Below are 26,154 nucleotides of genomic sequence, written 5' to 3'. Positions count from 1 at the left end.
GTGCAATAAATCATTAAACACATATAACATAATCTACAACATGGGATGCCGAGCAGGCTTAACCTTTATTTTCAAGTAGCCACTAGCCACATTTCTTGCATTATCTATGGATATGGAAGGCTTGGACTCTTCCTATTGATCATCTTTAACCTCCTGTAAAGCCAGATGATCTCAACAAATGACTGAGCCAACAGCTTGCTTCAGGTTAGGAGATATAATAACCTGAATCATGTTGTTATATGGAGGTTCTTCTTTTGAAACAATAGAGGAGATCATGTGCTTGGTGAGATGGAGAAGTTCACTCAGTTTTGACAGTGCTGTCACCTTCAGCATTTCCAACCATACTATAATGCAATGAAGAGAAGTACCTAACACTGGGGGCTCCCATTTTAATTATTTCCCTGCAGAGTTGTGACCGTTATTCTGAAACTACCAATGGATCTCTTATTTACAGCTGCTAAGAATTTCTTATCAATTTATTTATCATTAACAGTTTTTTTTTATATAGTGCCTACATATTGCTCATACAAAGTGGAAGCAAGTGATCATCTACTTACAGACACAGGGAGACAACCTTCCTGAGAGAGCCAATCATGATGTATGAGTAATCCATCTTTCCTATTGGAACAGCTGGAAGTTTCCTTTCAATTCCCTTCTTCACACTTTTATATTAGGATCAATCAGACACTTAATAACAAAGGGTTATTTGTCTACGATTGTTTCACATTTGAATCCTCTCTAGATAACATTCCCTTATTTACTAAGAACACTGGGACATGAACATTACTGCTAAGTTCTATATGGTTATCTATGCAGAGGGGCTCAGAGTTAAAGGTGAGCCCTGGGTCCTCCTAGCCTGAAATGCTGTAATCATCTCCAAGGCAGATATCCCATGACCTCTCCCAACTTTATACTGTAAACCACGTACTCATACTGAGGCAGATCTTCTTACTGTTAGGAACCCCTCCAGCCGGCACAACACAACCCGAAGTCTACTCTGCCAATCGGGTGTTCATTGGAGCCCCTGATGGTGGGGACAGACTGGGTCGTAAAGTGTGTACCGGCTGGGGAGAACCCAGGCAAGCGGAGTGAAGTCCAAGCAGAGGTCGAGGGCCGGCATGCAGGTAACAATTCCAATTAACAAGCCGGGGTCAAGGGTCACAAGCAGACAGAAAAAAAACGGTAAACAGGCCAAAGGTCAGGGTTACAAGATACACCAGCAAAGTCCAAATCCAAGCCAAGAGTCATACACGGGAGGTCAGCAGAAAGTTCAATAGACAGGAACAGGCACAGAGCAGGTTAGCAGACTGGGAAGCAGAAGCTAATACCGGCAATGAGGCAGCAGACCTCATTGCCCTATATACTGAAGCAGACCAATGAGAGCCCAGCTCTTTAATTGCACACAAGCTGTTCCAATTAGCCCGCAGGCTTGCCCTGCTGTTGCGCACGCGACCGGCTGCCCTGTAATGCCGGAACGCGGAGCTGGACAGGAAAGCGTCTTGCCATTGCTACGGCAACGTTCGACAAGCCCCCGGAAGCGATGTCCCGGTCGCCATATCGATGGCCGGGACGGAGGTAGGGCTCGTAACAGTACCCCCCCCCCCCTTGAGGAGAGGTCGAGGGACCCTGACATCCAGATTTTCTTGGAAACTTCCTGAAGAACTCCTTCAACTGTTTAGGGGCATGAAGTTGTCTCCGCGCAACCCAAGACCGCTCTTCTAACCCGCGGTTCCTCCACTGCACCAGGAAGTGCACCTGCCCTTGCACTTTTTTTTAGAATCAAGGATCCTCTGAACCACGTATCTTTGTGGTTTGTTAGAATTTTTTCCAGGCACACTTGAAGACTGGGTTTGACTAGGATATAGTACCGGTTTCAACAGCGAACAATGAAATGTGTTGGGGATTCTCAACGAACCTGGACCTTTTAACCTGAATGCGACAGAATTAACCTGCTTGATGATGGAAAACGGCCCGATGAACTTAGGACCCAACTTCTTGCAAGGCTGTCTGAGCCTGATATTTTTGTAGACAGCACCACTTTCTGGCCCACCTTGAGGGAGCAGATGGTACGGTGGCGGTCCGATTTTTTTTTGCAACAAGTGAGGCATGTCTCAATGATGACTGGACTTTCCTCCAGATAACTCTGAGATCCCTGGCAGTGGAGCGGATCTCCTGGATACCAACGGACTTGAGTGAGTACAAAGAGTTAGATCTGGGGTGAAAACCATAATTTCAAAAAAACAGAGAGGTTTTGGTAGATGAGTGACAGGAATTATTACAGGCAAATTCCGCCCAGGGTAACAAGGAGGACCAGTTGTCATGGAACTCCGATGTGTAGCATCGTAAAAACTTCTCTAAGGACTGGTTAACCCTTTTCAGTTTGCCCATTTGATTGAGGGTGGTATGCGGATGACAAACTGACCTTGATTCCGAGAAGGGTACAGTAGGATTTCCAGAATTGTGCTATGAACTGAGAACCCCGATCGGAGACAATGTCAGTAGAGAGTCCATGGAGGCGGAAAATATGTTGAATGAATAAGACGGCCAAATCTCGAGCAGTAGGAAGTCTGGTTAACGGAATGAAATGAAACATTTTGCTGAACCGGTCTACCACGACCCAAATGGTATTGTGTTCTGCAGAGGGTGGCAGATCAACTATAAAGTCCATGGACAAGTGTGTCCATGGTTTTACAGGAATGGCCAAAGGAACCAACTGGCCTCCCGGGCGAGTCCTGGGAATTTTGTTTCTGGCACAAACCTCACAAGACAGGACGTGACTCTTGACGTCGGCAGACAAAGATGGCCACCATACAGTACGGGACAGGATTTCCAATGTTTTGAAGACTCCAGGATGTCCAGCAGTCTGATTATTGTGTGCTTCAGCAAGGACTGCCTTCCTTAGATGAACTGGGACAAACAAGCATCCTACTGGAGTATTATCAGGAGCTAATCTCTGAAACCTTTGTAAGGTACAGCTCAGGTCTTGGGTTAACCCAGCATGGATCATAGACACGGGAACAATAGGCTCTGGACTAGTAACCGGAGCATGGTGTGCCAGGAAACTTCTCGACAGGGCGTCTGCCCGGACATTTTTAGAACCTGGACGGTAGGTGATTATAAAGTTAAAACGGGTGAAGAACAGCGACCAACGAGCCTGTCGGGGGTTCAGTCGTTTGGCCGACTGTATATACTGCAGATTCTTATGATCCGTTATAACGGAGAACTGGTGTACAGCGCCTTCCAACCAATGTCGCCATTCCTCAAAGGCCCATTTAATTGCTAACAGCTCTCGATTTCCCACATCATAGTTGGTTTCCGCTGAAGAGAACTGACGGGAAAAATAGGCACATGGATGTAAGCGGTGAGTATGGGGATCTTTTTGTGACAAGATGGCCCCGGCACCGACGTCAGAGTTATCAACTTCAAGAATAAACGGTACCTTAGGATCCGGGTGTCTAAGGACCTGAGTAGACACGAAGGCTTTCTTCAGGGTTTCAAATGCAGTTATTGCCTGTGGAGACCAATTAGCTGGATCGCTTCCCTTGCGAGTCAAGGTGACGATAGGGGCCACGATATCAGCAATGCCGCCAATAAATCTTCTGTAATAATTGGCAAATCCCAGGAATCTCTGGACCGCCTTGAGGTTATTCGGTTGTACCCAGTCCAGGATTGCTTGGACCTTGGTTGGGTCCATGGAGAATTCTTCTGAGGAGATTATATAACCTAGAAAGGATACCTTCTGAACCTCAAACTCGCACTTTTCGAGTTTAGCATAGAGATGGTGTTCACGCAATTTTTGTAGGACTTGTCTGACATGGCCCTGGTGTACTGACAACGACTCCGAATATATGAGAATGTCATCCAAGTAGACAACAACGAAATTGTCCCAGAAACTCACGTAGCACCTCATTAATCAGATCCTGGAATACTGCAGGGGCATTACTAAGACCAAACGGCATGACCAGATATTCGTAGTGGCCTGAGAGTGTATTGAATGCCGTCTTCCACTCATCACCTGCTCTTATACGTATGAGGTTATATGCACCTCGAAGATCAATTTTTGTGAAGATAGTTGCCCCTCTTAATTGATCAAAAAGTACGGAGATGAGAGGAAGTGGATAGGTGTTCTTAACTGTAATGAGATTCAGCCCTCGGTAGTCGATACAGGATCTGAGTCCACCGTCTTTTTTTGGATACAAAGAAGCACCCTGCTCCTACTGGAGATTTGGATGGCCTGATGAAGCTTTTCTCCAGGTTTTCGTCAATGTATTCTTGCATGGATTTGGTCTCTGGACCGGAGAGGGAGTACAAGCATCCCTTGGGTAATTTAGAACCAGGAATAAGCTCGATGGCACAGTCGAATTCCCGGTGCGGTGGTAGAGTATCAGCAGCCTTTTTGGAGAAGACATCCCAGAACTCATGGTACTGTGAGGGAAGCTGCTCCGGAATAGACTCAATCACACGCAGAGGTAGTGTCAAGCAAGACTGTGTACAATAAGAGCTCCACTGGACAATTTCTCCTTTTACCCAATCCATGACAGGGTTATGACGGGATAGCCAAGGGTGGTCCAGAATCAAGGGAACTGACGGACATTCGATAAGGAAGAAAACTGTGGACTCCAAATGGAGAGCTCCAATGTTCAATTGTAGTAGCGGGGTCTCCCAGGTAATCTTGCCGCCAGGCAATGGACTCCCATCTAAGCCACATACAGTAATGGCAGATTTGAGTTTAATCATCGGAATTCCAGCAGAACAGGCAAACCCGATGTCGAGGAAGTTGCCTGCAGCTCCACTGTCAATGAAGGCCGACAGGTTCACAGAACCAGCACCGGACGTGAGTTGTGCAGGGATTAATACAGCATTTTTTGGGGAAACAATTTGCAGACGTAGGTGAACCTTCCCCTCATTCCCTAGGCATGCTCTTTTCCCGGCTTATTAGGGCAGGAACGGGAAAAGTGACCCTTACTGCCACAATAGAGACATAAGCCTTGAGATCGCCTCCTGTCTCTTTCTTCAGGGGAGAGACGATACGCTCCTAGTTGCATAGGCTCCTCGTCATCCGTGATAACCGGAATCTAGGCAGATGGAAGAGAAGATGCCTCCTTCTCAAACTTATGTTCCTTAATTCTTCTGTCGATTTTAATGGCGAGGTGCATCAGATCCTCCAATGAGGTAGGAGTCGGGTATTGCACCAAAGAGTCTTTAATCTGTTCCGACAGGCCTAGACGGAACTGGCTACGTAAGGCAGGTTCATTCCATCCACTATCAGGTGACCATCTACGGAATTTAGCGCAGTATTCCTCTGCCGACTGCCGGCCTTGTTTCAAGGCCCGTAGATGAGCTTCAGCGGAGGCCATTCGGTCCGGGTCATCATATAGTAGACCTAATGCTTCGAAGAAAGCGTCTTCTGACTGCATGGCAGGACTGGTCTGTGGCAAGGAAAAGGCCCAGGACTGGGGGTCACCCTGTAGAAGGGAAATGATAATCCCGACTCTTTGCTGATCTGAACCGGAAGAGCGGGGTCTCAGCCGAAAATAGAGCTTGCAGCTCTCCCTGAAATTCCGGATCTATTTCCGGAGAACCGATCCAGCAAATGCATTTTGGGTTCACAGGTGGAATCAGGAGTGGATTGTGAGGTTTTTGCAAGTTGTTCCTGAACGGACAAACGCTCAGCCAATCCCTGGACCATTTGGTACAAGGACTCAACATGGCCTGCTAGGGCTTGTGCCGGAGACGGTGTGGATCCGCTTCCATCCATCACAACCTCGTCTCAGTGTGTTGGCTGGTTATAATGTTAGGAACCCCTCCAGCCGGCACAACACAACCCGGAGTCTACTCTGCCAATCAGGTGTTCACTGGAGCCCCTGATGGTGGGGACAGACTGACAGAGGGTCGTGAAGTGTGTACCGGCTGGGGAGAACCCAGGCAAGCGGAGTGAAGTCCAAGCAGAGGTCGAGGGCCGGCAGCAGGTAACAATTCCAATTAACAAGCCGGGTCAAGGGTCACAAGAAACCAGGAAAAACGGTAAACAGGCCAGAGGTCAGGGTCACAAGATACACCAGCAAAGTCCAAATCCAAGCCAAGGGTCATACACGGGAGGTCAGCAGAAAGTTCAATAGACAGGAGCAGGTCAGCAGACTGGGAAGCAGAACCTATAACCGGCAATGAGGCAGCAGACCTCATTGCCCTAAATACTGAAGCAGACCAATGAGAGCCCAGCTCTCTAATTGCACACAAGCTGTTCCAAGTAGCCCGCAGGCTTGCCCCGCTGTTGCGCACGCGACCGGCTGCCCTGTAATGCCGGAACGCGGAGCTGGACAGGAAAGCGTCTTGCCGTTGCTACGGCAACGTTCGACGAGCCCCCGGAAGTGACGTCCCGGTCGCCATAGCGACGGCCGGGACGGAGGTAGGGGAGTCGCGGCGGCTGGGCACCGCCGCGGCTCGTAACACTTACACAGTATCTGCCCACAATCGCTTGGTAGGTGGAATGTGATTAAAATGAGAGCTTTTCCACAACTTCCATGTCACACAATGCCACAGGGTGGACATTAACTCTTATGTTCTGGTGTGAGATTACATTGACAAATACCAATTGTAAAAAGATAATACAAATGGTTATTATAAAGGATACATATAGAATGAATAAGTACTTGATTGTTGAGAAATGTCTCGATCTGAGGAGTCCGTTGCTTGATCGCACTCCGTGAACTCAGGATAATTTGTTGGACACAGTTTTAGCTTCAGTTGGAATGTTGAGAAGACTGGGTGTTGGCTGTCTAATTCAACTCTGCATCCACACCCCTCTTCTCCCCCCTGTGACTAGTTAAAACAAGTTCTGTGCTGCACATACAGAAATATCTTACAGGGATCATTGTATGTATTTTATCTACGAAATGAGAGGCTTTCATGGTCAGTTCTGCTAACCCTTTTGATGACAGTAGACATTCATCTGCTCTTATAAAGATCATACTGGTGTTAACGTTTCTCATTGTTCCAGCCTGCTTTTACTTTTTTATAATAACTTTAAGATTGGAACAAATAAGAGATGCCTCCTTAATTGGTTAATTTTATATATATATATATTAGAGATGAGCGCACTCGGATTTATAAAATCCGAGCCCACCCGAACGTTGCCGATCCGAGTCGGATCCGAGACAGATCCAGGTATTGGCGCCAAATTCAAATCTGAAACTGAGGCTCTGACTCATAATCCCGTTGTCGGATCTCGCGATACTCGGATCCTATAAATTCCCCGCTAGTCGCCGCCATCTTCACTCGGGCATTGATCAGGGTAGAGGGAGGGTGTGTTAGGTGGTCCTCTGTCCTGCTATATCTCGTGCTGTTCAGTTAAGTTCTGTGCTGTTCAGTTAAGTTCTGTGCTGTTCTGTGCTGTGCTGTGCTCAGTCCAGTGGTGCTGTGTCCTGTGCTCTGTCCTTCTGAGGTCAGTGGTGCTGCTGGGTCCTGTGCTGTGTCCTGTTCAGTCCAGTGGTGCTGTGTCCTGTGCTCTGTGCTTCTAAGGGCATAGTTATTTCCCCAATATTCCAAAGTGTTTAAAAAAATAAAAAAAAAGTTATTTAAAAAAAATACAAAAAAATAATTACATTTTTTTTTAATTACAACAAAATTTGCACAACCAATCCTGCAGTATAAGCCCATTGGTACTGAAATATTACCAAGTTCACACATTCAGCAGTAAAAGTCCAGTGGTTCTGCAATATTACAAAGTTCACACATTCTGCAGTATCAGTCCAGTGGTGCTGTGTCCTGTGCTCTGTCCTGCTGAGTTCAGTAGTGCTGCTGGGTCCTGCGCTGTGTCCTGTTCAGTCCAGTGGTGCTGTGTCCTGTGCTCTGTGCTTCTAAGGGCATAGTTATTTCCCCATTATTCCCAAGTTTTTAAAAAATAAAAAAAAAGTTATAAAAAAAATAAAAATAAAAAATAATTATAACCAAATTTGCAAAGCCAATCCAGCAGTATATAAGCCCATTGGTACTGCAATATTACCAAGTTCACACATTCAGCAGTAAAAGTCCAGTGGTACTGCTATTACAAGGTTCACTGATTCAGCAGTGTATAAGTCCAGTGGTACTGCTATTACAAAGTTCACTGATTCAGCAGTATAAGTCCAGTGCTACTCTCCTGTGCCGCATATAATTTTTAAAGGCTTTGCCGAGTGTGTGTGGCTTAGGGGTACGCTCTCTTGTGCTACATATAATGGAAAACCAAAATTTGGAGGATAAAGTAGGGAAAGATCAAGACCCACTTCCTCCTAATGCTGAAGCTGCTGCCACTAGTCATGACATAGACGATGAAATGCCATCAACGTCGTCTGGCAAGCCCGATGCCCAATCTCCTAGTACAGGGCATGTAAAATCTAAAAAGCCCAAGTTCTCAAAAAATAGCAAAAAGAGAAACTTAAAATCATCTGAGGAGAAACGTAAAGTTGGCAATATGCCATTTACGACACGTAGTGGCAAGGAACGGCTTAGGCCCTGGCCCGTGTTCATGACTAGTGGTCCAGCTTCACCCAAGGATCTAAGCCCTCCTCCCCCCCCCTACAAAAAAATTTAAGAGAGTTATGCTGTCAGCAACAACAACAAAACAGCAAAGAACTCTGCCTTCTAAACAGATGACATCACAAATCCCCAAGGCGAGTCCAAGGGTGTTGTTGGTTGTGAACCCTGACCTTCCCATCACTGTACGGGAAGAGGTGACTCCATCCAGCATTTGCAGCACGCCCTCTGCATATGCTGGAAGGATCACCCACAGTCCAGTTACAGATTTGGCTAATGAAGGTGTGAATGTTGTACACTGGGAGGAGGATATTGATGTAGCTGGCGCTGAGGAGGATGTTGATGATTATGATGCAGACAGATACCAAATTGCCTTTCTCAATTTCTATTTATATTCTAGATTATATAACGGCTGAAAAGTTTTCTGTTTTACTCCTAGTGGAGAGGGGATCTGATGCAGACAGATACCAAACTGCCTTTGTCCATTTCTTTGTATATTTGAATTTCTAGCTCCACAGTCTGTGCAGCCTGCTTTTTTTATCTTCAAAGTATTTATATTTACAAGCCTTGCAATCTAAATTAACTAGAGGTAGTGACGTGGTAGAACTCCAAAAGGCAGTTTGGAAGCCCCTGTACAAACTGGCTCTATTTTTTAACTGAGTTGTCCCCCCTCCAGTGTGTACTCGGAAAGAGTTTTTAGTGCAGCGGGGAACCTGGTCAGTGAGCGGCGAAGGAGGTTGCTTCCTCACAACGTTGAAAAAATGATGTTTATAAAAATGAATAATCAATTCCTCAATGAAGTACAGCACTGCCCTCCAGACAGTACAGAGGGACTGTGGTTGTGGAGTCCAGCGGGGACGAATTGATAATGTGTGAGGAGGAGGAAGTACACACTGTAGGGGGAGTGGAATCAGAGGTTGAGGATGAGGACGACATCTTTCCTCAGTAGAGCCTGTTTAGTTTGTACATGAATTGTTTTATTGGTGTGGGGGCCCAAACAAACCAATCATTTCAGCAACAGTTGTTTGGTAGGCCCTGTCGCTGAAATGATTGGTTTGTTAAAGTGTGCATGTCCTATTTCAACAACATAAGGGTGGGTGTGAGGGCCCAAGGACAATTCCATCTTGGAACTTTTTTTTTTGCATTATATGACCAATCAACAGTCGTTTGCCATGTTCAAAAAGTAAAACCAAATTTAAACAAATTCAAAAAATAAACCAAAAGTAAAATGCCCTGTCATAATTTAAAACAAGAGGTCTAAAACTACTGTATTGTTGTTTATATTTTATAAACACTACACTTGAAAGCTTGAGTCTTTCAATAAAAAAGTAACTGTCCATTGCACGAATATTTGCAACAGGGACAATTTTAGGGTTAAGAAAGTCAACTAATAACACTTCGACGCTGTCTATCTTTATAAACACTACACTTGGAAGTTGGAGGAGGTATTGTGGCCCCGGCACCAAATTTACTACCGGGGCCACTCCACTGTGCAGTCCATATTTAGGTGTATCAGATATTAAACAACGGTGACAGTTGATGCCCAATTTTTTAATTATATTGTGGCCTCGGTACCAAATTGTGTACCGGGGCCACCACACTACGCAGTCCATACCCTTTTTTTGTGGAATTCTGACCCGTGGAGGGTTTTTTAATTATATTGTGGCCTCGGTACCAAATTGTGTACCGGGGCCACCACACTACGCAGTCCATACCCTTTTTTGGTGGAATTCTGACCCGTGGAGGGTTTTTTAATTATATTGTGGCCTTCGTACCAAATTGTGTACCGGGGCCACCACACTACGCAGTCCATACCCTTTTTTGGTGGAATTCTGACCCGTGGAGGGTTTTTTAATTATATTGTGGCCTCGGTACCAAATTGTGTACCGGGGCCACCACACTACGCAGTCAAGATAGATAGATGCGTATCATAGATAAAGTACATTCAGTGGTGTGGGGCAAATTGAAAAATATTCAAAATGCACTGACATTATCAAAAACAAGAGGTTTTCACACGGTGAAACTCCAACATGTATATAATGGAGAGGATGGAGGAGCAGCCGTATGTGCAGTGTAATGCAGACCTGTTGAAGTTTTTTTATATATTTTATTGTGGTGCCCAGTGCCCACTACTCTACGCAGTCCAGATACTATTTTTGGGTGTAATTCTGACCTGTTGAAGGTTTTCTATATATTATATTTTGGTGGCCAGTGGCCAGTCCTCTATGCAGTCCAGATACTATTTTTGGGTGTAATTCTGACCTGTTGAAGGTTTTCTATATATTTTTTATTGTGGTGCCCAGTGCCCACTACTCTACACAGTCCAGATACTATTTTTGGGTGTAATGCAGACCTGTTGACGGTTTTCTATATATTTTTTATTGTGGTGCCCAGTGCCCACTACTCTACGCAGTCCAGATACTATTTTTGGGTGTAATTCTGACCTGTTGAAGGTTTTCTATATATTATATTGTGGTGGCCAGTCCTCTATGCAGTCCAGATACTATTTTTGGGTGTAATTCTGACCTGTTGAAGGTTTTCTATATATTTTTTATTGTGGTGCCCAGTGCCCACTACTCTACGCAGTCCAGATACTATTTTTGGGTGTAATGCAGACCTGTTGAAGGTTTTCTATATATTTTTTATTGTGGTGCCCAGTGCCCACTACTCTACGCAGTCCAGATACTATTTTGGGTGTAATGCAGACCTGTTGAAGGTTTTCTATATATTTTTTATTGTGGTGCCCAGTGCCCACTACTCTACGCAGTCCAGATACTATTTTTGGGTGTAATGCAGACCTGTTGAAGGTTTTCTATATATTTTTTATTGTGGTGCCCAGTGCCCACTACTCTACGCAGTCCAGATACTATTTTGGGTGTAATGCAGACCTGTTGAAGGTTTTCTATATATTTTTTATTGTGGTGCCCAGTGCCCACTACTCTACGCAGTCCAGATACTATTTTTGGGTGTAATTCTGACCTGTTGAAGGTTTTCTATATATTATATTGTGGTGGCCAGTGGCCAGTCCTCTATGCAGTCCAGATACTATTTTTGGGTGTAATTCTGACCTGTTGAAGGTTTTCTATATATTTTTTATTGTGGTGCCCAGTGCCCACTACTCTACGCAGTCCAGATACTATTTTTGGGTGTAATGCAGACCTGTTGAAGGTTTTCTATATATATTTTTATTGTGGTGCCCAGTGCCCACTACTCTACGCAGTCCAGATACTATTTTTGGGTCTAATTCTGACCTGTTGAAGGTTTTCTATATATTTTTTATTGTGGTGCCCAGTGCCCACTACTCTACGCAGTCCAGGTACATTTATTGGTGCGAATCATACAAGTTCAGGGTTTTTAATATATATTGTGGTGACCCACTCCTCTACGCAGTCCAGGTACATTTATTGGTGCGAATCATACAAGTTCAGGGTTTTTAATATATATTGTGGTGACCCACTCCTCTACGCAGTCCAGGTACATTTATTGGTGCGAATCATACAAGTTGATGGTTTTCTTATTATATATATTGTGGTGACCCACTCCTCTACGCAGTCCAGATACATTTATTGGTGCGAATCATACAAGTTCAGGGTTTTTAATATATATTGTGGTGACCCACTCCTCTACGCAGTCCAGGTACATTTATTGCTGCGAATCATACAAGTTCAGGGTTTTTAATATATATTGTGGTGACCCACTCCTCTACGCAGTCCAGGTACATTTATTGGTGCGAATCATACAAGTTGATGGTTTTCTTATTATATATATTGTGGTGACCCACTCCTCTACGCAGTCCAGAAAGATACCTCGTTGCAACGTTTTGGACTAATAACTATATTGTGAGGTGTTCAGAATACACTGTAAATTAGTGGAAATGCTTGTTATTGAATGTTATTGAGGTTAATAATAGCGTAGGAGTGAAAATAAGCCCAAAAACTTGATTTTTAAACTTTTTATGTTTTTTTCAAAAAAAATCCGAATCCAAAACCTTAAATCCGAACCGAGACCTTTCGTCAAGTGTTTTGCAAGACAAATCCGAACCCCAAAAATAATGAAAATCCGGATCCAAAACACGAGACCTCAAAAGTCGCCGGTGCACATCCCTAATATATATATATAACTTATAGGTTGCTTAGATTAATGTACACATAACATATGATCATCACACCTAAACAATGTATTCAGTCACTGTGTGTCTTCTACAGATGAATCCAGTAACAGAAATACCCCAGAGAGATGTCCCCGTCCTCTTTATTCACAGGATTGTACAGAGGAAAATCACAGTATCCCACAGGAGTGTCAGGTAGATGGAATTTATTGTATTGCAAAATTAGCAAAAATACTTTTTACTATATGATCTGTAGAACAGCTGTGTATGTCTAATACACTGATATTATTCTGTTTAATCTCAATTAATGAGATAACACATTATTATTGTGTTATTTAGGTTGAAGATCTGACTGATATTAAGGTCGAAAATATAAAGGGAGAAAAAGAGATGTATGTGAGGGGTGATCAGCAGTGTAAGGAGGAGGAAATCCCTACAGATATCAGCACTGGTGAGTATTATTATTATTATTACCATTTATTTATAAAGCGCCACTAATTCTGTTGCGCTGTACAGAGAACTCATTCACATCAGTCCCTGCCCCATTGGGGCTTACAGGCTCAAATTCCCTAACACAGACACGGAAAGACAGACAGACACAGACTAGGGTCAATTTGTTAGCAGCCAATTAACCTACCAGTATGTTTTTGGAGTGTGGGAGGAAACCCACGCAAACACGGGGAGAACATACTAGCTCCTCACAAATAAGGCCATGGTCGGGAAATGAATTCACTAAGCCACCGTGCTGCCCATGCTGTAATAAACACTTATTACAGAAAAGAGTAACATTTTCACCTTGTTCAGACACTACCACCATCACTTGTTCTACACCCATAAAAAAGTATCTGTCCAGTGCGGGAGTCAGGATTTTTGTTGGTGCACTGTAGGTTGGTGGGGTGATGTTGTGTTTCAGTTGCTGTGTGGATGTACTAATATTGGAATTTGGCTCCTCTTGATGTTACTCTTGTTAGTTCGATGGGTTGGTGTTCTTGGTGTGTTCCTTGAGTAGGGACCGAAGTTTGTTCAGTTCATAGAACAATTGCTTTGTTTATATTTTGGTGTTTCTAGAGTCCTGGGAGGAGAGAATGGGAGGGGGAAGGAGGCTCACCTTTATGGTTGTAGGTGGTTTGCAAAGTACCCAGTTGGTCTGTCCTTCAGCCCCTATTAGACTCCTGTTCTCCTCCTCACATCATATCAGTGTGTGCTACCAGCCAAGAGGTCTGACCAGTCTCTTCCTCACACTCTTGTGATTCTCATACATCAGTACAAGAGACGTCACCATAGTGATTCAAGCACTGATCAATGTGATGAGATGGATAATATTAGCCATGATCCTCCCTGTGCAGTAGTATATGTGACATTATCTTCCTTGTGTAATAATTCTTGAATGTTTTATTCTCAGTATGTGTAACACTGCAATACTAAAGTAAGTTATTTCCTGCATACTTCCTATCACAACACACACTTCACACAAACTCTAGCGTCTTGTACTCACAGAACTATAATCGCCCATCATTGTACCATAGCTCCCTCATATCTCTGTGGCTGGTGCTTTGTACTGTTGCTTTTCATCTTCTGACCTGTCTCTGTATCCTGCTCTGCCCTTATACTTTCTTTCTCTTTCTGCTTTTGGCCATCTATGCTCTTCTCTTCACCTACTCAGTCCTAATTCTCTCCTCCGTTCTGAACCTTCATCATTCTGTGTTCTTATTTCCCTCTCTGCTGTATTGCTCTGTCAAGCTGCTCTCCTTCCCTCTCAGTGCTTGTCTACACAGAGGCTTTAAATTAATTTAATAGCATCACGTGCCCATGCTGCCTGATGTTGATCAGGGGTTTATTTATAGAGGCTGCTTCACTATTTTGTTTTGCTACCTACATGTCCACTTGGGAAACTTTGAGTAGTCCAGACCAATGGATAGGATGTGGTGTTTATTTAGCCCATGTCTACTCTACTACCAAGGCTCCAACATTTGTGTGTGAGGGCAGTGTCTGTATGAGCATTGTGATTGGACAATGTCACTGGCTAATGAGGCTCCCTGTCCTACGATACAGGCTGGTCCATGTGTGAGCTTGGGAAATATTACACACCAAACTCTGCGTTTTTGCATCGTTATATGTGACTGTGCAATCTGCCTCCCCCTGTGGCTGGGTCTATGCAATCTGCCTCCCCCTGTGGCTGGGTCTATGCAATCTGCCTCCCCCTGTGGCTGGGTCTATGCAATCTGCCTCCCCCTGTGGCTGGGTCTATGCAATCTGCCTCCCCCTGTGGCTGGGTCTATGCAATCTGCCTCCCCCTGTGGCTGGGTCTATGCAATCTGCCTCCCCCTGTGGCTGGGTCTATGCAATCTGCCTCCCCCTGTGGCTGGGTCTATGCAATCTGCCTCCCCCTGTGGCTGGGTCTATGCAATCTGCCTCCCCCTGTGGCTGGGTCTATGCAATCTGCATGTCCCTGTGGCTGGGTCTATGCAATGTGCTTGGTAATGTGTTATATTTTAAGTCAATGTTTTATCTGTATAATTGCTGTGTGTTGTGACAAGATGGGTCTGACAGCTATCACCTCCCCTTCTGTCATTTTAAACACTAAGGATGATAAGATGCTTGTGTTTAGTTGAACATTGGGTTGTTTTAATGTATTACCCTCATTTGTTACACAATCAACTGTGGCTAATATCTATCGAGATGGAATTAAGTTCACCCATACTATTCTTAAATAAAGCCAGGTGGTTACATGTAATAATAGAGGATTTATGTTCAGCGCTCCCTATTGTAATAGGTCAGTGAACGAGCAGCCACATGGGAGTGAGGAAAAAGTAGGGATAGCTCAACCCTAGAGTGGAAAATAAATCTTAATATATAACACTCCCTTGGTGCTTGAGACAGATGGTACAGATAAGAAAAATAGTAAACAGATTTATTAATATGCAGTATAAGTGGGTGGCAACCCTGCAGTGTGTTTTACACTGACAATTTTGTAACAAAACAAAGCACATAAACAATTTATATAGCATGAAAGCATGCAAAAAATTATATATTGTAAATAAAGTCCATGTTGGCCACAAAAAACACGGTTCTCTGATAGGGCTAGTAAAGTCTACTAGAATGGCAGAGAACCCAAACACAGTCAATCCTATGCAGATGTGGCAAAAGTAAATTCTTTAGGTTTGTCAGCCGACAATAGATTCCAAATGAGAAAGTCTGAGATTGGCTGGTGATAGAGGACTTACCCTCACTTTGATGGGCTGATAGTGTCATCTCAAAAAAATCCTGCTTGGTGCCGAGAAAGCTGATGCGATGAGCACGCTTGTGCCGTCCCGCTGGAGTGCGATGAAGCAAACCCGGTAGTCGCGGGCGGTATCGCTGTCAGCAGAGTTGCGCATGCATAGGTGAATCCGTTCGCTTCCCAAAGCGGCGGTCTCGAGTTAATGTGTGGTGCCCGTGGAGGGCAAGAGCTTAATGAAACCAACGCGTTTCGCACTACAGCTTCTTCAGGGATCGATATTAGACTGCAGGCCACAGCTTGGGGTTAAATATTACCCAGAGGTGGAAATAAACGGAGAGAAAATTGAATGAATTGAAACAAAATAGAATCAGTCTCTGTAAATTATATTGAATATGTCCCCGTTTGTACTATTTGGAATGTCACTTAGCCCAAAAAACGGGGGTTGTGGATCACTAAAAACAACTGATCACGATATTAGTATGGCTCCATAATGCGAACCTGTTTGTGGCTGTATGGGGCTATTTCATTTACCCTAAACCATAACTATTTTTGGTCCGAGGGGGTCATTCTACAAACAGGTTCGCGGAACAGCTATGGGCACGAAATTTGCGCCCAGTTACGCGAACCTGTTTGTGGCTGTATGGGAGAACAAGGTCATTTGGAATAACAACCCTTTCCTACAACATCTCAAACTTTGGTGCCGTTACATCGATGATATCCTGTTCATTTGGACAGGAGGAAAACACGAACTCACCCTCTTCCTAGAACACATAAATCAGAATAATCTTAATCTTCATTTAACTGCAATACTAGCATTGAGTCTATCAATTTCCTAGATCTGCAGATCTTTGTAGAAAATACTAAGCTGGAAACTAGAACCTTCTTCAAGGAGGTAGATTCCAATTCCTACATACCTTCAAATAGCAGCCACCATGAGAACTGGTTACGGAACATTCCCAAAGGGCAACTAATGCGGATCAGACGTAACTGCTCAAGAATAGATGATTACAACACCCAGGCTGAAGTTTGGAGAACTCGGTTCCTAGAATGGAATTATGACTCACTGTCCGTAGAACAGGCTATCTCCACTGTCAGAAACACCAATAGGGACACCATCCTTAATAAGAACATTTACGCAACACCATTCATAGAAATTCCCTTTATTAACCAATACAGCAAGGATGTAAAAAAGATTGAGCACATTGTAAGAAAACATTGGAAAGTTCTTTTGGAAGATGAAAAACTGAAGGGTTTCATTGCAGAAAAACCAAGGTTTATATATACGAAAGCCAATAGCTTGAGAACAAAATTGGTTAAAAGCACTATTCCACCCAACTTACCCACTACGAACAATACCTGACTGAACGAGAACAAAAATGGGTTCTATCACTGCAATAGATGTGGAGCATGTAGGTAAAGCTGCATTAGTTGCACCAAATCCATTACTCATTTCAACTCCCACACCACTGGGGAAAATTTCACTATAGAGGACAAGATTACATGCGGTACCACAGGGGTCATCTACCTTCTAGAATGCCTCTGTGGGTTGCAATACATAGGCAGAACAATTAGAAAATGACATACCAGAGTATCCGAGCACCAGAGGAACATCCGTAATGGATTTGATAAGCACAGCGTCTCTGATCACTTTGCTAAGCACCATTCAAAGGACCCCTCTCTACTTTAAGTTTATGGGCATAAAAAAGGTCCCCATACCCTGGAGGGGGGGGGGGTAACTACATTAAGTGCATGTCCAAAGAAGAGTCTAAACTTATATTCAGAATAAAGACCCTTGCACCAGAGGGTCTAAACATTGATTTTGAGCTGAACCACTTTCTCCAATAATGCCACCAACATCTATGGAGTTTACACCAGTCAGCTCAGCGCTCACTATGTATAGCTTGTCTAGCACTCTTCTTAGTACTATCATCAGAACTATCGGTTCCTTTACTTCATTACATTTATTTTCCTCATCCTCTTTGTGATACTGAAAATGTTAAACTCTCCATGTTCCCAAGCATATTAATGTACATATGTAACTTTTATGTATGCATTATGGAGCCATACTAATATCGTGATCAGTGGCCTGCAGTCTAATATCGATCCCTGAAGAAGCCGTAGTGCGAAATGCGTTGGTTTGATTAAGCTCTTGCCCTCCACGGGCACCACACATTAACTCGAGACCGCCGCTTTGGGAAGCGAACGGATTCACCTACGCATGTGCAACTCTGCTGACCGCCCGGGTTTGCTTCATCGCACTCCAGCGGGACGGCACAAGCGTGCTCATCGCATCAGCTTTCTCGGCACCAAGCAGGATTCTTTTGAGAGGACACTATCAGCCCATCAAAGTGAGGGTAAGTCCTCTATCACCAGCCCATCTTAGACTTTCTCCATTGGAATCTATTGTCGGCTGACAAACCTAAAGGAGAATTTACTTTTGCCACATCTGCATAGGATTGACTGTGTTTGGTTACTCTGCCATTCTAGTGGACTTTACTAGCCCTATCAGAACCATCAGAGAACCGTGTTTTTTGTGGCCAACATGGACTTTATTTACAATATATCAATTTTTGCATGCTTTCATGCTATATAAATTGTTTATATGCCTTGTTTTGTTACAAAATTGTCAGTGTAAATCACACTGCAGGGTTGCCACCCACTTATACTGCATATTAATAAATCTGTTTACTATTTTTCTTATCTGTAACATCTGTCTCAAGTGCCAAGGGAGTGTTATATATTTAGGTGGTTACATGTAATCGTCTGGACTTCATATCGGATTACAACATGGTGGATCTACTGTTTACTGACCAAGGCACCACTCCCCTCTTACAAACAAGAAGCCAGCAGCCTCTGTAGCCCCTCTGACATCACAAATGCCTAGAAGGGGTTAAATCAGGGAGGCTCTCTTACATACTACAATAACTAGTACTACTAATGAAGCAATAGTTTTAGCTCTTTTACCAACGACGGGGTAAAAAATCATGATCAGCATGTCGATTCATGTGTACACACTATATACGGTTTACACGATTTACCTTCAGATCTGTGCTTTTCATCTGTCATAACCATCTGCTGAAAAGTTTGGGACAAGGGGGAGTCCAGCGTGCTGAAATCACAGCAAAGCAGATAATACACTATTGTTGGAGCAGAATTTATAGGCACACTGATCAGTGATTCACAGCTCTCAGACACTGATTTTATGTGTCACACGTAAAGCAATGACAACACAGCCATCGAAAAGATCCATTTGGGCCATCCTGAAGGACGCCTCTGGGGGTTAGAACAGAATGGTGCCCCCTTTGCTCGTGCCAACGCCTGCTCTTTCTGTGGCAGCTGCATCTTCAGCTCCGTAACAGAGAGCACCTCCGGCACCGGCTATCATGTGTCTCCTCAAGGTCCTTTGCTAACAGTTCCTTCTGCTGGTTATTCTCCATGACACAAGAGTCTGCGCTGTTCAGCTAAATCCATCTCCAGTTGGTGGCTGTCAGCTCGGAGAGAGGGGAGGGAGGAGACAGAGAGCCACATGGGGGGGGTAAGTAAGGTGCGTTAGCCAGCAATTAAAGTTGTTTGTTTTGTTACATCTCCGAATTTTAATTTGAAGCAATACTGAAAAAAACAAGACACCGGCTGAATATGTAAAATGAAATCTTCACTGTCATCTTCCATTTACATTTAAAGCTATGATCTAAAATTATCTGCTCTGTATAGTTCATACATACACTGCTCTATATTCATATACTTATGTTGGTAACCAGACAGCACTCCACGAATATATGAGGAACCTGTAGATCTGTACAGTAGTCACTCGGCGCTGACAATAGTGTCTGAATTATCTGTGTATGCTAGACAGTCGTGTGTAAATACACACTATAGAATTGGAACGACATTGTTCCATCGTTGAACTAAATGCTATTGGTGTTTGAGTCGCGGCTCCTGCCAGTGTGATGGGGATTTAGGCCTGGGAGTATTGTGGCTATTGGATTACAAGCTTTTCTTGGACTTGCAGATTTGTTTGCTCTGCCTGGTTTATTCTATTACTCATGAACATCATGTCCATAGAACTTGGACTGGTAAAGAAAACCCATTTTCTTTATAAACCCTTTGGGATTAGTGAACACTGGGGTGTCACTGTGGGAAGGTTGAAGTTTGGTGAGCACTGTATATATTCTTTAAAGTAGTTAGATTATATATATATATATATATATATATATATATATATATATATATATATATATATATAAAAATTCTGCTATTGTTTGCAGTTATCTGTAATAAAGGTACAGTTGTTTCAACACCTTTTCTTTGCCTGTGTGATCCTGAACTCCTGGATACCAGGATTTTCTTCTGGGTTCCTACACTAACATCCTGGTATCATCACATTTGTACATTTAGATTTGTAATGAAGTGTTCTTGTTTGCAAGTAGAAATTAAATAATTGATCATCTTGAACTCACTAAATGTATGAAATTTTGCTACTCAATGTCTATTTCAAAACATCATTTTTTTTCCAACAGATGGACACAAAATCCAGCATACCTCGGAGGGATATTTCGTTTTATCTCCAGGTTATAAAATAGAGGATAACAACATTATACAAGATTTTCCAGGAGGAAAACCCATTACGCCAAATATACATCAGTTACATCACAGTGCACATATATCATCTGATCCCTCTAATCATGAGGCATGTTTGCCTAATAACTCAGATATTACTACACCTAGTACAGCTAAAAAAGGCCATACAATATTTCCATATTCTGAATGTGGGAAATGTTTTACACATAAATCAGGTGTCACTAGACGCCAGAGAATTCACACAGGTGAGAAACCATTTCCATGTTCTGAGTGTGGGAAATGTTTTACATGGAAAAGGCATCTTATTAAACATCAAAGAATTCACAGTCATGAGAAACCATTTTCATGTTCTGAGTGTGGGAAATGTTTTACATGGAAAACACATCTTATTAAACATCAAAGAATTCACAGTCGTGAGAAACCATTTCCATGTTCTGAGTGTGGGAAATGCTTTCCAGAAAAAACAAAACTTGTTAGTCACTACAGAACTCACACAGGTGAGAAACCATTTCCATGTTCTGAGTGTGGGAAATGCTTTCCAGAAAAAGCAAATCTTGTTAGTCACTACAGAACTCACACAGGTGAGAAACCATTTCCATGTTCTGAATGTGAAAAATGGTTTACATCTAAATCCAATCTTGCTACCCATCAGAAAATCCACGCAGGTGAGAAAACATTCCTATGTTCTGATTGTGGGAAATGGTTTATGTCTAAATCCAATCTTGTTTCACATAAGAGAACTCACACAGGTGATAAACCATTTCCATGTTCTGAGTGTGGGAAATGTTTTACATGTAAATCCAGTTTAGTTAAACACCAGTTAATCCACACAGGTGAGAAGCCATTTTCATGTTCTGAATGTGAAAAATGGTTTGCATGTAAATCCAGTCTAGTTAAACATCAGAGAATCCACACATGTGAGAAAACAATCCCATGTTCTGAATGTGAAAAACGGTTTACATGTAAATCCAAGCTAGTTAAACATCAGAGAATCCACACAGGTGAGAAACCATTTCCATGTTCTGAGTGTGGAAAATGTTTTACACAGAAATCACATCTTATTAAACATCAGAGAATCCACACAGGTGAGAGAACATTCCCATGTTCTGAATGTGAAAAACGGTTTATATGTAAATCCAATCTAGTTAGACATCAGAGAATCCACACAGGTGAGAAACCATTTCCATGTTCTAATTGTGGGAAATGTTTTACAGAGAAATCAATTCTTATTAGACATCAGAGAATCCACACAGGTGAGAAGCCATTTTCATGTTCTAATTGTGGGAAATGTTATACACAGAAATCAGATCTTATTAAACATCAGAGAATCCACACAGTTGACAAAACATTCCCATGTTCTGAGTGTAAAAAACAGTTTACATGTAAATCCAGTCTTGTTAAACATCACAGAATTCACAGTAGTGAGAAACCATTTTCATGATGACAGTGGAAATAGTTTTACACACAGACTTTCTCTCCTAAAACATTATATAATACAGCAATGAAACAAGGGTTGCAATAATGCTGTAAACATTGTAAAAGAAGTGCCTCTTATAATTTTAAATGATGCAAATGGGCATGTTCCTATGTATTTTCCCTTTTACCCCTTCTATTCCTTGGCATCACTCCTGCCTCTCCCTCTTCCATCGATGCTCCCCCAGATCAGCCCCATCTCCCCTGCTCTCTCACCTGTTTCTTCCCTTAACTCCAACCCCTGCCTGCTGATGGGACCCCTCCTAGTTCTGTTTCTCTTCCAATTCCAATCCACTCTCCCTGTCACTCGCCCCTCACCCACTATCATACACACCCTTGCAGTGCAGCAACCCCCGACAACCATATCCATATCTCTTGTCTTCCCTCTCTTCCTCTAACCTGTGGTCTCTGGAATGCCATGTCAGTCTTTAACAAATTGGCCTGTATCCATAATATTTTTTATATCTAGATCCTTCAAGCTGCTTGCTATCACTGAAACTTGACTAAGCCCTGAGGACAATATGTCTCCAGCTGTGCTCACTCTTTTGGAGGCTTGTCCTTCTCCCACACACCCAGACCTTGGGACAGGCAAGGTGGTGTCGTTGGCATACTTCTCTCCCCTGCTGCTCTTTCTGTGTTCTTTCCCCTGAACCTTCTCTTCATCATTTTGGGGGACTTTAACTTTAATATTCATATAGACAATCCCTAAGACCCTGCTGCTTCCAACCTTCTCTCCCTCTCCCCCTTCCTTGGTCTCTCTCAATGGACCTCCTCTCCCAATGCATTAGCCACTTGCTTGATCTTGTCTTTTCACACCTTGGTATTGTCTTCGACCTTATCAAGTCACCTTTCCCTCTCTGACCACCATCTCCTCTACTTTAACATCTTTCCATCCTCCTCACCTCGCCCATCCCCTAAGGCTACTCTCACAGGCGTAACCTTGAAACCATTGATCCTACAACGTTTTCCTCCTACCTTGTCTCACTCCTCTCCCCAATCACCACTCTTCCTTGCCCCTAAGAGTCTGTCTCCTTCTATAATCACACCCTTACCTCTGCACTTGCCTTTGTCGCCCTGGTTGCCTCCCAATCCTTGAACTGCCGTTCACTCCCTCTTCTTCCCTCCTTGCTCTCTGCTATTGACTTTGCTACCCACTTCACCTCCAAAATTGAGTCAATATGTCAAGACTGCTCCTCCCAGCAGTCCCTTCTTGCCCCTCCTAATTCCCTTCCCACGCTCCTTTGTGGACATTATTCTTTTCCCTTTCTCCCCATTGTCACTCCCACTTCCTAGCCCACCCTCCTTCTGATCCTTTGCTCCGGTATCTGTAGATGAAGTCTGCACCCTTCTCTCCTACTGATCCATCTCCACCTGCCCACAGGACCCCATCCCTCCCAACTTCTCCGTCCCTCTCTCTTGAGACCTGCTCCCACATTGCCCACATCCTCAACCTATCCTTTCTTTTCTGGAATCTTCCTCTCCTTTAAACATGCTCTCATTTCCCCTATACTCAAAAAAACCCCATCTCTTGTCCCTGTCTCTCTAATTACTGCCCTATCTCCCTCCGTTTTGCCATCAAACTTCTCAAACGGGTTGTCTACAACTGTTTCACCTCCTTTTTCTCTTCTCACTCACTCCTTGACCCATTCCACTCCAGTTTTCTCTCCCTCCACTCCATTGAAACTGCCCTCACTAGGGTTACTATTGACCTTTTCTTTTCTATATCTAAAGGAAACTTCTCCCCTCTTATCCTTCTTGACCTCTCTGCTGCCTTCGATGCCATTGACCATTCCCTTCTTTTGCATACTTAGATCTATAGTTCTCTGTAACACTGTCTTCTCCTGGTTTTCCTCTTACCACACCAACCGATCGTTTTTAGTTTCTACACGACTCCATATCCCCCCATTTTCCTTTACCTGTCGTAGTTTCCCAGGGTTCTGCTCTTGACCCCCTGCTCTTTTCCCACTACACCTTCTCCCTTGGTGTCTTAATTGACTCCTTTGGCCTCCAATACCACCTCTATGCTGATGATACCCAAATATATCTTTCGTCCCCTGACCCCTCACCTTTTCCCTTATGTATCATGTCTCCTGCTATCTCTCGGCCATCTCATCTTTGATGTCCCAGCATTTTCTTAAACTCAATATTTCCAAAACTGAAGTAATCATCTTCCCCGCCCCCCTTCCAGGGCTTCTCTGTTAGGAACACTACCCTCCTTTCTGTCCCTCAAGTCCGATGCCTTGGGGTCATCGTCTACTCCTCCAAACCTCACATTCTGTTCCTCTCAAAAGTCCTGCTACTTCCACCTCCGGAATATATCCAAGATTACGGCCCTTTCTTGCCACAGAAGCCACCAAAACTCTTATTCACTCTCTTGTAATCTCTCGCCTTGACTACTGTAATCTCCTTCTCTCTGGCCTACCTCTCATCTTGCTCTTCTTAAGTCTGTCCTCAATGCTGCTGCGCACCTTATTTTTCTCTTCCGACACTGTCTGCTGTCCCCCTCCACCAATCAGCACATTGGCTCCCCATGGGCTACAGAATTAAATTGAAACTCCTCGGCCTCACCTTCAAAGCTCTCAATCTATCCTCCCACTTATTCCTACATACAGTCCTTGCCACGCCCTCTGCTCCTCCAATGACTATTGCCACATTACTTTACTGATTACCTCTTCCCACTCCCTCCTTCAGGACTTTGCTGGGCTGCTCCCCAACTGTGGAACGATCTTCCACACCCCCATCAGGTTAGTCTCTACACTCAAAGGCCTCAAGTGTGCTCTTAAGACACATTTCTTTATTCAAGCCTATCATCCTTTCCCCTAACTTTCATACCCACTCCCCCAGTTGATGCCACATTATTTGTGTATCCCCCTTTTGCTTTAGGATGTAAGCTATCACAAGTAGGGACCTCTTTCCTTGTGACCTCCTTCTAATATTCCATCACGCTCAGAAGCTCTTAGCCCGCTGCTTCCCTAGCCCTGGCCTACTTCACACTGGTCACTACCATCATTCTCACTCACTCTCCAGTAAATAATTTGATCTGCGCTACCTGTATATTCATTCCTCCTGTATCATGTAATGTGTTATTGATCACTGCTTTCTGGATATGTCATGTACGGTGCTGCAGACCTTTTAAGGCGCCTTATAAATAGAAGATAATAAATTTACTTAATCTGTACTGATAATATCTGGATATTCTATTTCTTTAAGCATTAGTCATTTATTACAATAGAGACTGATATGGATAATCAATTGACACAAAATGGAAGCTGAATAAAGAGCTGGTTATAAAATTAAGTTAAGAAGCTACGTGCTTAAACAAATATTGCAAATTAAGCTGTTTTATTCTTCTATAGACATATTGTTCAGGGTATGTCTACAAAATATTGCTGAAATAACCTATCTAAAGGAAATGTGCCCTCCATAAATAGAGAAATAGGGAAGTTGTGGTATAGTGAGACATTGAAGTTAGCGCATGATAAGATGTGGCCAGATTAACCTGGATTAATGCCTATATCTGGGGGGCGAGGGGAAGATATTGATAGTTCCTGATATGTGGAGAGATATTATTGAGCAAAAGTCTTATATGATGCTTTTTATCTACGTATTAGTTTGTGGTTTTAAGAAATAAAAGGCTTGCAAAGGAATTGTGAAATTACCATTATTTTATTTGAATTGAATGGTCTGTATTGCGCATAGATAAATAAAGAACATATTCTGAAGAGACTTTGTTTTTTGGATTAATTCTACAAAAGTCCATATCAGAGACGACTCTTGGTTGAATTTAAAGGATTGTAGAAGGTAGAATAGTAATGATACAATGCTATTCTACCTTTTACAATCCAGTTCAACAAAACAAGTTTCCTTAAAAACAAACAGGGAAATCCAAAATAAAACTGCTCATGCCAAGGTTTGGTAGAACTGAGGGACTTTATAAAGGCTAGAAACAGATGAGATAAATTGCTCTGATTGACTTGACCTTTTCACTGAAGGGCTGATTGCAGAGTAGATAAAGCTGTACAGTGCTCCTGGTGAGGAGACTAAGTAGATTGCTGTTCTTAGCAGTGTGCTGATTACAGGAGGAATTGAGAGAAGTTGTTTGTAGCTGTTGTAGTGAATAGTTATCTAATAGCTGTCATCTGGAGCTAGTGTTGTGAATCCTCACACAGACACAGCAGAACAATGAATGTATACTCCTCAACTTATCTCCACTCAGTGACCATATAAGGACCAAACATTTCACTGTGCAACTTAATAAATCTGA

At 43.2% G+C, this 26,154-nt stretch overlaps 3 protein-coding genes across 3 annotated transcripts in view; 2 read left to right on the top strand and 1 right to left on the bottom strand.

Moving 5' to 3' along the window:
* The window catches only part of LOC142159818 (uncharacterized), a 199,278-nt gene extending 173,641 nt beyond the window's left edge, over window positions 1–25,637 (top strand). The window contains exons 6-8 of the mRNA XM_075214590.1: window positions 12,717–12,814; window positions 12,959–13,070; window positions 20,357–25,637. Of these exons, the coding sequence (XP_075070691.1) occupies window positions 12,717–12,814; window positions 12,959–13,070; window positions 20,357–21,858 (1,712 nt within the window). The 3' untranslated portion in view covers window positions 21,859–25,637. The remainder of the gene's footprint in view (window positions 1–12,716; window positions 12,815–12,958; window positions 13,071–20,356) is intronic.
* Window positions 1–26,154, top strand: part of LOC142159849 (uncharacterized) — a 408,399-nt gene that overhangs the window by 290,732 nt on the left and 91,513 nt on the right. The gene's annotated exons all lie outside the window — the stretch shown is intronic.
* LOC142159846 (uncharacterized) overlaps window positions 1–26,154 on the bottom strand; it is a 152,776-nt gene that overhangs the window by 50,561 nt on the left and 76,061 nt on the right. The gene's annotated exons all lie outside the window — the stretch shown is intronic.

This window comes from Mixophyes fleayi, chromosome 6 (assembly GCF_038048845.1).
Source record: "Mixophyes fleayi isolate aMixFle1 chromosome 6, aMixFle1.hap1, whole genome shotgun sequence".
Taxonomy (NCBI): domain Eukaryota; kingdom Metazoa; phylum Chordata; class Amphibia; order Anura; family Limnodynastidae; genus Mixophyes; species Mixophyes fleayi.
Note: the sequence above shows the minus strand (reverse complement) of the source record. Positions and strands in the feature narration are given on the sequence as shown.